The sequence below is a fragment of the Piliocolobus tephrosceles genome, chromosome 10 (genome assembly GCF_002776525.5).
Source record: "Piliocolobus tephrosceles isolate RC106 chromosome 10, ASM277652v3, whole genome shotgun sequence".
NCBI classification, from domain to species: domain Eukaryota; kingdom Metazoa; phylum Chordata; class Mammalia; order Primates; family Cercopithecidae; genus Piliocolobus; species Piliocolobus tephrosceles.
In genome coordinates this window covers 80514795-80526667 of record NC_045443.1, presented here as the reverse complement: position 1 = coordinate 80526667, position 11873 = coordinate 80514795, and the positions used below count along the sequence as shown (strand labels likewise).

The 11873-nt window shown below is 35.4% G+C and overlaps 1 protein-coding gene across 1 annotated transcript in view; it reads right to left on the bottom strand.

The window, feature by feature from the left end:
• Nucleotides 1-1565: 1565 nt before the first annotated feature.
• Nucleotides 1566-11873, bottom strand: part of TMTC2 (transmembrane O-mannosyltransferase targeting cadherins 2) — a 439771-nt gene continuing 429463 nt past the window's right edge. The window contains exon 12 of the mRNA XM_023220977.3: nt 1566-4230. Within this exon, the coding sequence (XP_023076745.1) occupies nt 4051-4230 (180 nt within the window). The 3' untranslated portion in view covers nt 1566-4050. The remainder of the gene's footprint in view (nt 4231-11873) is intronic.

Genomic DNA, 11873 nt, shown 5'->3' with positions numbered 1-11873 from the left:
TTTTGTAGCAATGCCCTTTTATTAAAATTAGTTGAGTTTTGAATAGTAGGAAGCACATTCTATAGTAATGAAAATATTTAAATTGAGAAATCATATTACAAAGGTACATAAAAATAAATTGAAATTATCCTAATTCTTAAATTATTGATGGAAACCCAATTCCTTTCCTTGTAATAGAAAGAACAGCCAAGACTTAGAGGTATTTTCTTTCTTTTTACTGGAAAAACATACTATGTGAAAAACTGGTATCACTCAGGTGAAAATAGTAAATCAGCAAATCCCCAAATCTTAAATGTTTTAGAAAGTGACTTCAAAAAATCATATCTCATAAGCACATGACAGATAGAATTTTCATTTACGGTATATTTTAGGGTCTTCTACTCAACAATTTGCTGGGCTGGAGAATAAAGTCCCCCCAAAAAACATGGTCCCTGCCTTCATTGATTTCCAAGTACAGTGACAGTGCTCCAATTCAAGTTCAAACTATACCTTCATTAAAAAAAAAAATCAATTATACAATTCTTCATATAGCAAGAACTTTTAATACATTTCTTTAGCCTGGTGTGTACTGCCACTATCTAGTTTTGGGATCTTTGTTAAATAACTTAACTTGCAAGGCTTAATATTCCTCAGGTAGAAAGTAAATGGATTTAACTACATGAACACTGAAGTCTTTTTTTTCGGCTGTTACAATCTAAATTTTAAAGATTTTTAAATGAATTACCTCCTTTCATCTTCATGATCGTCTGCAGAGAGAGAGGTAGAGAATGGGATTTGTGTAAAGGAAGTTGCTAGAGAACTGCCAAGAGGGTTGATACCCAGACCTCTGGTTCAATGACTGAGTGCCCACATGACCCAGGACACGTCATCAGACAACGTGGGGACAGGCTTGCTGCTTGCTAGCTTAGTGACATTGGGTAGGTTGTTTCATACCTCTGAGTCTCAGTTTCCTTATTTGTAAAAGTGGAAAATAACCTCACACATCCATAGGATGTTTAACATAAAAGTCCTCACAGCTAACTTTTATCCCATAATAGAGGAAACAGGCAACATATAATCACGTGACATAACAATTTTAGTAAGACTGCTGAATTCTCTGTCACTTTGCACTATGTCTAGGACCCAACATTCCTTATAACTGACTCCTGAATGCGCTGCACCCACATTTCTCAGCAGAATAGGGTGTGCTTACATCCAAGACCAGAACTAGAGATTCAGTGTCTTCTAAATATGGCCATTTTTACCAAACAACCTGCTGAAGCCAGAAACTTATACATTTGCCCTTCTTGGATTATTTCACAGCATCTTTTCCCTTAGTTCATCAACCAAAGAAAATAAAACAAACTTTGTCATCTTTTCTAAATATGGTAAACCAGATGATATTGGCAATGCTTACTTGCATTACAGTAACTTTTAAAAACGATGATTATTAATTATATGTTAACTACAATGTGTCTCTATTCAATGCTCAACCTCTACTCTTTTTAACCTCTTACCTAGTTCCGTTAAAATTCCAGAGTTTAAGTGTTGTTGCTGTAGAAGATTTAAAAACGGCTTACACAATATATTTCTTATCAATGCTTTATTGTTGAAAACAAAATTGAAATTCTCTGGCACATAAAACAATTATTTCTACAAAAGGAAAGCCTACAAATCTTGATAATTTATACAAATAACAGTTTCTCAAAAAATAAAATTTTAATTTAGTAAACTTGTCTTGTGCTCTATATTTTTAGCACTGTCTGCAATAATCCACCATAAATCCCTGAGCGGAGACATTTTTTGATCATGTTCTAACGCCCACCCCCCCACCCCTAACCCTCCCCTCGAAGTTGGTCAGTTACTAAGTCCAGCCCTGTAGTGAAAAGTGTCAGGGACATTTAGTTATTAGTGATCCGTGCATTTTATGACACAGGCCCAATTATTAACGCTACTTGGGAACTGGTGTCACAAGAAGTGCCTCAACTGTGCATTCAGTGAACCTATTAAGAACCAGGTCTTTGAAAGGAAGAACAACAACAATAAAAAGATAAAATGTTAAGACTAGAAAGTCATCATAGGTCAATAACTATTTAAATAAATACAAATGTTAGACACTGAAGTAATCTCTATAGCCTTATATTAAATTCCTTTTTTTTTTTCTGCAATTGCCAATGCACTAAAAGATGAATAATACACTTCAACCCACTATTTTGGTTTGACCATGGGTTTGTTGTTAAATATCATTCTGAAAACACAGTGATTTAGTTATAATTTACTTTTGGCCCTTCAATGAAATGTTTACAAAATAATATATATATATATATTACAGAAGGGCTTTCTTATTAATGCCATGAAAAACCTTTTTCACTACACTTACCCTTCTCACAAAAACACTAATGCCATAGGAACGCTACTTTCAATTATTTATCCCACTGTATTCAGATACATAGAAAAACATAAAATATGGAGAAAACATAATATGATGTATTTGCATGTCCAGCTTCTTTTTAATGGAGAGGCTGATCATATATACATGGAGTGTGAAAGGGAAGGAGAAACAGGTAATTTTCAGTTGCAAACAACTGGCTTAATGCATCAAGTTTTGTTATTCTGCTATGGGAGAATAATAAATAAATAAATATGTAGGGTATAGTATAGCTGCTTTCTCTGTGAAGAAGTTGATAATGGACTAGTGTTTTATGAAGTTAATTTGTAGCGGCAAAGCCAAAAAATGTTACAAGCCAAAAAATGTTCAATAATGTTGTTCTCTACCTAATTAATAGTCTTTTTCTTGTGAAATGATCATTGAAGTGGTTACTAACAGGTAATGAAATAAAATACCAAATTTGCTAGTGAAAAATAGTTTTCAACTGAGAAAAGCTCTTGGCAGAAGACCTAGAAACACGCAGACTAATGCTACGCTCTATTGTAGCTTCAAATAAGTTGTTTTTGATGCCTTTTGAGAAGAGCAAAATAAGATGAAAATAATTGCTTGAACATTTATCAGCATTGCTGTTTAGGTACTTATTAGAAAGTGATTAACATTCGATACCTACCCTTTCCAAAATACAAAATCACTGGCAAGCATCATCATACACTCCTAAACCAGCAACATCTGAGAAGCACAAAACACCTTCCCTTTTGTCAAATAACCTGTTGGTTAGTTATTGGAACTGGAAGGCTTACAAACTTCCCTGTCCTTTATCTTTATGTAAGCTTGCACATTCTCCAGGAATAGCCATTTTCAAAGTTAATTTCAAAAGAATTAATATAATGAATTGTACTGGGCAGTTTGGGGGAAAATATTGGTGATATTAAAATTAACAAAAAGCCTGCCTGACACATATAAGCCTCCCCGGTCCCTCACACAATTCGAGTGTGAAGTATGGTTAGCTCTACTCTCCATATCCTTTTCAGAACATAAAAAGCAAATGATGCCCAAAAGAATGAAGCCTCTGACATCCAAATCATAAAACATTATGTGTACTGGTCAAGAAACATAGCAGATTCTGACAGATCTTGACACAGTATTAATACAAAAAAAGTGTTCTAAGCTTCAGAAATTGATAAGCAGGCTGTCCCAAAGAGGGAAGACAGCAGCGTAGGACAACCGGCGGCTCACTGGGACTCACACTACGCGTTTATCACTCCCTAGTAACACTTAACCCTAATCATCTGCCATGGCTGAATGGACACTCTGACTTCCTCTCACAGTGTTTAAGGAACAAGATAATTTTGAAATTAGCTCTCAGAAAATGAACAAAATCTGTGACTTATACACCCACCCCTCCCTTTTAAGAATGCCAAAAGATTCTGTTTTAAGAGCTCTGGTTTACAGTCTATGGGTAACAACGACATCCTCCAGGAGGTTTCCGGCCTTCCCCTTTTTGGTGTTAACAGCTGTGCCTACAGCAAAGTGGATTCTTCCAGAAGTGGCAGTGACCTCTATGACCTCTGCCCTGGTCTTGAAGTCTAACACCAGCTCTTGTCATAGCACTGCTGGGAAGTTCTGTCAGCTAAGGAAGCCAGCTTTTAAAAATGGAGGAGGATGGGCTTCTGCCTCCTGTGTCAGGTCTTAGAAGTCTTTAAGCCTTGTTTTTCCATGATGTTCCACAGTTTGCGGAGATTGGACTGTGTGATGACATCGTCTGGCTTGAGCTGCAGGGCCCGCAGGTAGTTGGCCTCAGCCTTCTGCAGTCTGCCATTGAGGTGCAGAATGGCTCCCAGGTTCATCAGAGCAGCGGGATACTGCAACAAGAGAAAGGAAGGAAAACAATTAAGAGGCCATTTCAAACTTTTCTTCATGGAAAACAAAAATCTTCATCCACTTATGCAAATGATTCCCTTATGTCTAGAGGCATTTTATGAAAGCAATTTAGCAATTTATATAAACAGATAAAGATAACTAGGAAGATGGAAAGTTTTCAAACACCTGCTGTGTACTTTGTGCTTTAAAAAGGACAGGCATCTAGAGAAAGAGGTTTTTTTTTTTTTTTTAATAAGAAAGCATAGGTAACATATGAAGATCTAATAGCCTAATCAGATGGTAGTATTTGAGAAAAAAACGTTTAAAAGTGATACAATTTCAGATGGAAAGAATTTTTAAAAATTTCTGCTCAATGACAAGAAATAAAAAATAAATGGGTAAAGTCGACAAATCTATATCCACTCATTATTTGTTTTCTCTTCTTAGCAATATTCGAGGCTTTTAATCAAAACAATTAAAATAAACTATGAAATTTTACTGATGTCTTTGGGTAAAAATCCTGAAAAAAATTAAAATGCAACAACCACTAAAGCCCTTCACAAATCTGAGTAGTTTAACAAGATAAAAGTCTTTATTTTTAAAAGCCAAACAGTGTTTAACCTCTAATGATGAATGTTTACCATACAGTGAAGTAAAAAATCCAAATAGATAAAATATGGCAGAGAGAAATGAAACCTTTCTAAGAAAAATTTTATATTACTTATTAAAAATAGTTAAGTAATTCTCATAGAATTTTCAGTAATGCATAATAATGGCAATACAAAGCTATCACATGGGGAAAAAGTGTTTTTTAAATGGCATGAGTTATGTTGCACTAGTTTAATACAAAGGTTTTCATCCCCAAATTCTCAGACATTAGTTAAAAACAGCAAAAGTCCTTCCTAAAGGAAAATATATTTTGCTTGCTCTTTATAAATAAAGGCTGTTCTGCTCCTGTCCCTGGGACATTCTGGCTAACAGCAGATAATATTTTGGCAGTTACACAAATGCATATTTCAAATATCAGATAAAGTGTTTATGCTATGATTACACTTTCATTTGATTGTGTCAACTATTAATTGTCCTTCAATTCTGTGCTACAGTCCAAAATAATTCACAGTTGTTTCTAAGATTTGGTATTTTTCACAAGACATGTACTTTTCAGCTGAATTCCTGTGACTCTACACTTTACTGTAAAATTAATTATTTCTGAACCAAAAGCAAGGCTACAGGGGAGGGTGGAATAGCTTAGAATAAATTGACTTGGGGGACTTGGATTTTTAAGAGATCTGGGTTTAAGTTCCTGTTCAACCACTGTCAATGACCTTGGTGAAATTCCCTAACGTATCTGTGCCCTTCCTTCATTTGTGAAATACTGAAATAATGTCAACTTCTTTGCATGCTGTTAGAAAGACACAATAAGAAAATTAAACAAATATACAGAGCAGAGTACAGGTATAAATTAGACACTCTACAAATATCACGATCACTTTTCCTTATCTCATTTTGCTTGAAGTCTAGCACATACATGTTTGTCATTTTTATGTTGTTGGGCAGTCTTTAAAATTTTGATTTCAATGGCTACATATGTCTCTGGATATATATACTAAATCCCTTAAGTCTTCAACTACTGGGCATTATTTTTAAAGTTTTCTATATTATTTTCTCTTTTACAAAAATAATGCTGCAAATATAAGCTATTCTTGACCTTCAGAAACCTTTTTGGTCAGGAATACTCCATACTTATCAAGAAAAATACAGATGGTCAATTTCTAATTTTAAACACCAATCCAAATAAACATAGCTCTAAATGACATGTGCAGTAAAAAGTTCCACAATGGAAACTGAAAACAACACCACCTACTGTCTTCCTAAAATAACTTTGTTATCACACCACTGTTATTATGCTGAGTTCCTTGAAGCTTGGATACATTTCTGAATTATGTCCCCTCACAGCGCTTAGCACAACTATCAATAAACAGCCACTAAACTGATAGTGAAGAGTGCTCACAGCCTAAATTACTAAAGATGCTAAGTAGATACAATGTTCAGACTTCCTGCTATCCTGAGTAGGAAGAGTGGAAACAGGGAGGGAGAACCACTGTTGGAGACCATTCCTTACTAACCAGAAATGGAAGAGGCCCAGTGATGAGGCTGAGAGAAAACAGATGGCTCTGTGGGATAGTCATTATTTCTTGAATCATTTTATTACCAAAGTGTCTGCATCTATAGTGTCTGCATCTATTATTTCAACTCAAAGGGATTATTAAAAACACTCAGAGGTTACGGAGTCAGACTGCCTCGGTTCAAATACTAGCTCCACCACAGAGATGCGGGCACTTGAACAAGTTGGGTGAGGGCTCGTGATCTCAGCTTCCTTTACAAATGGGATGCCAGCATTTTGTTGCTGTAAATATCATATGAGAATACCCACATTATTGTCTTTTTCCTTTCCTTTTCCTTATCGTATCAAAAACACAAAGTAGAACCTCCTTGTTAGTGTGCCTGAACAACCACTGAATGTAAAAACTGAGGATTTCTGAACTGGCTTCATGTTTACTAGCTTTCTAGCCTTTTAAAGGTTAAACCTGTAAGAGGTAGATGTGAAAATGGATGGTAAAGTCGATCATGCCACATAAATAGACTTTACTATTACTACTAAATTGCAGCCTGAGGCTTCTCTGTCCTTCAAACACTTATGGAGTTACCTACCCACCACAGAATGATGAAACAAATTTTGTATTTTAATATTAGTCTAAGAAAACTCATCTAGGAAGTTAAATCTGTTCTGATGAATGAGTTCTACATGCTAATTGTAATGGGTTTTTTGTAATAACTTTAATTTTGCATATCCACACCAGTGTGTTACTCATTAAACAAAAATAATAATAGTTACCATGGGATAACAGCTCTCAGGTAAGCCCACATATACTCATTAATTGCTTCCCCTAATGACTAAAAATATATGGAATCTAAAAATATGCATATTTAAGAATATCATTCAATATATTTAAGCAGCTATACGTGTCAGGTTCAGCTGTAACATTTTGGTGTGAATGTAAATGGCTATTTTAGTAAAATAAAATTTTTTATTTCAAAAACCCACAAATATGCATTATGTAATGCTTAAAACATCACAATAGCTTCTTACTTGAATGAAGGAAACATGGAATTTATACAGATATGCTAAAATGTGACATACGTAATAAGTATCATCACCCTAGATAACTGCTTTGAAAGTGTCAACGTTTATTCCGACATACAAAATTTCATGTGTTTATTAAACATTGATGAATAAGACTGGGTATAGACTCAACTTTTTACAACATAGTTGTTTTCTCTCTTCAGACAGGGGCTTTCTCTTTTAAGCCTGTCATGTCTCTCCTCTACATCTGTGCTAGGGAAGTTTAATGGATGCCCACTGGATTGAATTCCGTTGGGTCTTCTAGCTGAGCACACAGATTATATAGCTCAGGAAGTTGCATCAGCATCACCTGGCAGCTTGACAGAAATGCAGAATTTCAGGCCCCGCTTATTGAATCAGAATTTGAATTTTAACAAGAACCCCAGGTGCCTCGTATGCTCATTAAAATTTGAGAAGCACTGTTCTAAAGGTAATTTCTAGATCATAGATTATATCATTTCATAGCTTCTGGGATTACATTTCCTATAAAAGGTTATAATGTATAGAACAAAGTACGCCAGAGGATAGAACACCTATCCTTCCCCATAATAGAATTCTTCTCTTGGTCATTCAATTATTTAAGTCAGGAAATGTTCAAATAATCTTTTTTTTTTTTTTTTTTTTTTAAGCAAAAGCCATAAATAACTAAATGTTATTGGACAAAAGGAGAAAGTATGAAAAGCCTTTTGATAACCAAATAAGCACACGTGAAGTTTTATAAACAGACTCAAAGTCTATCTAACTCTAATACTACTGAAATGCAAAAATTTCAGGTAACTGGCTGTTTGATTACATACTGGCGTCACTGCTCTCTGCCAGCTGTAGCTCACGGACTGGGGAAGAGAAACTCAATGACAACCGCTCAGGTCTTTCCCTATACACGTGGTCTAAAAGACGACTGATGAAATTTTCAGTATGTTAACCAAAGCAGTCAGTAGCTTGCAGCCCAGTAACATGGGGCTCCTGGTTCTGTACAACAAATGACACCGTCTCCCACTTCACAGGCTAGAAAGGAGAACCAGACATTCCTTGTTTCCTTGAAGAGGACAGATGCTTTACATCAAAGGGGCTGACTGGCAGCCATACTGAAACAGAAAATGATACAATTTTTTAAGTCTCTAGGGAATTCTGACTTCTTTGTTATTTTACTTGGTCTTTGGCTTATTTCTTCAACTGTGGAGGAAATATGCAAAATTTAAAATAATGGACGTATACTGTGGTGGGTGGAGCAAAGACAAGAAGATGGAGGTCTGATTCTAGTTTAAGGCCCTTGAGACTCTCAAGGAACGTTGCTGAGCTCACAGGGTATCCTGAACACACAGGACTGGAATACAAAATCATTGTTCTGGCCTAAGCTTATCATGTAGGATTGGAAAGAAAATGACAGAGGAGGAATAGTAAGACTATATGGTGATTTAGGGTTGGAAATCCGTGTTTCTATTGGGATCAGGAGTAATGTAGAACTCTGAATGGATGAACTGAGTGGGTCCCAGAAGAAAACAAAACAAAAGAGAAAAGGGTTTGGTTGAGATGTTCTAGTTAGTCAGGAGTTGGATACCCCTGCAGTAGTTGGGCTCTCTTGTACCCCATTGGTCCCTATGGCCATTTCTCTTTTATGAAAGATAATCAACAGGCAAGAGGAGTTATGAGAAAGTTGAAGACAGAGATAACAGACCAATATTTCTGATTGTTTAAATAAATTTGTTTCCATTCAAAGGATTTACTCATGTTGTTAAAATTATCCAGACTTGCAGATTTATTGTTATGTAAACTAAATAACTTTTTAAAAAGAGTGACTGAAGTTAGCCTTACCTAGTCATTACTCAATTAATATACAACACATCTTTGGGATATTTTCAAGATAAACTACCTTCAACTTTGCTTCTGAATATAATTTGCAAACTTAAATGAGTTTGCAGTCTGAACTTTTTGATGGATCCTCACTCTTTTTAAAGTAGCTATCAAATAACTTAATGAAGGCTGCATACTGGCATTCAACTGTATTTCAGTTGAAATTGCTTGCCCAATTGAATTTACTGAAGCAGCAACTGTACCATCATGCTTAAAAATGAATAGTATGAACATTTTAAGGAACATATTAATGAAAAGGCATTTATGCATACATTTAATGGATCTCTTTATAGCTATTTGTGCCTTATACATGGCAGATATTTAATAAATAATTACTAAAGTTTTTTTTGAGACAGAACCTCACTCTCGCCCAGGATGGAGTGCAGGGGCGCTATCTCGGCTCACTGCAAGCTCCGCCTCCCAGGTTCATACCATTCTCCTGCCTCAGCCTCCTGAGTACCTGGGACTACAGGCACAAGCCACCACGCCAGGCAAATTTTTTTTTTTTTTTTGTATTTTTAGTAGAGACGGAGTTTCACTGTGTTAGGCAGGATAAATTAAAGTTTTTAAGATAACCTGTTAAGCTTCAGGAAAAAAAAAAAAAAAAAAAGAATGTTAAATACCTATTCCTTTCACTTTCAACATCACTCTCCTCCTTTGTTTCATTGGCATGCTTAATTTGATGCAAGCTAGAAAATACATAAATTATCCTGGATTCCTTGCCCCTCCACCCATATACATACTCACATCCAATTGTTAAGTCTTGATAACTTTACCACCAAATCGCTCTTCAATCTGTCTTTGAATTATATCCTACCCCTTTTTTCCAACTTGGTTCAGGCCCTTATCATCTTTTTTTTGGATTACTTAAATAAAATAGTTCCGACAGAAATAAAAGAATAAATGAATAGGTAGTTGCACAGATTGATGGCTGATTGACAGAATGAATAAAGAAGCATATGACTAAAGCCATATGCAGGTTTTTAATTATATTTTAGGCATAAAAAAATTTCACAGAATACAGCAAACATTGTATTCTTGCCTAACCAACATAACTTTATAAATACAACTGGAGCCCCTAAATCTCTCTCCCTATCCTATTTCTGACCTTCTCCAGGAGAAAACTACAATCCTGATATTGGTACTTAACAGTCCAGTACACGTTTCACACTTTTACTATTTGTGTACCCATAGCAAATATAAATATTATTTATAAGTTTTAATTGTATATATTAGGCATCATCCATCTTGGAATGCCATCTTGCCAAACACCTGTTTGAAACTTGAAATTCTGTTCAACATTTTATCTTTCAGACTTAGACATCTTGATATATGTAAGATTTGTTCCTTCACATTAATTACACTGAATACCTTCCCTTAATGATGGAATACAGACTCTTTAAAAGAGGGCTGCCATCAATTCTTGTACATATGTCTACCTACACTTAGGGAAGAGTTTTTAGGAATAGAATTGTGGGATCACAGGGGATCTTTGACTTTGTTAGCTATTACCAAATTGCTTTTCAAAGTGGTTGTATCAAAATGCATTACTACCAACATATAACAGGGGTCCCTTTGTTTTATATCCTTAGTAATACTTGGTATTGTCTAATTTTTAAAGTTTTCTTGAATTGAAAGTTGCAAAATAGTGTGAACCGGCTATCCCAAATCTGAAAATCTTCCATCTGAAATCCTTCAAAATCTAAAACTATTGGAATGCAGACATAATGCTCAAATAAAATGCATTTCAAATTTCAGATTTTCGATTCTCAACTAGTAAAAGTATAATGCAGATATTCCAAAATGTGAAAAAGCTAAAATCTGAGACTGGGATTTCTGGTCCCAAACATTTTGGATAAGGAATACTCAATCTGTATCATTCTATGCACTTAATTTCTTTTCCCTGATTACTAGAGAGGCTAATAACATTTTCGTAAGGTTGTAAGCTTTTTATATTTCCTCTTTGGTGACCCACCTGTTCTTAACATTTGTACAAAATAAGATAATAACGTAACATTGTACAAAATATCACCTACATGGTAATATTTGAAAGGTAGGAGCACAGAGCCCCAACTACCTCAAAAGTGGTCTTAAATAGGACTGCCTGCCTTGTTGCTTCCCAACAGTGGGAACCAGATAGCCACTACTTCTAAAATGAAAAATCTGTTATAAACAAAATGGAGAATCTTTGATGTAAGTTCACTCAAGGTAAGGACAGAAATCTGGGCAGCCAGACAGTAGACCTCCGGGAGAGGCAGTGGGATCTCCATGGATGTCTCAACGTTAACCATGGGAAATCCTGGATGAATGTATAAGGGAGGACAGCAGCTCCTAGCTAACCAGCATGCAGAATAACCTTTATAGCCTTTCTGTATCCAGAATCCTTGTTTTCTTCTTAGTTCCTTTTCCAGGAACAACAAAAACATTTAACATGAACAATATGTTTCATATTTTACCTCTCTTTACTACCGTCCATTTCTACTGGCACCATGTAAATTTAGCATCTCATCCCACTCCTTTACTTCCATTAGCCTCCTAGAATTCTCCCTATCTTCAGTTTCTTCTTCTTCCAATCTATCTCCCACCTAATATTTGTCTTTCTAAAATGCA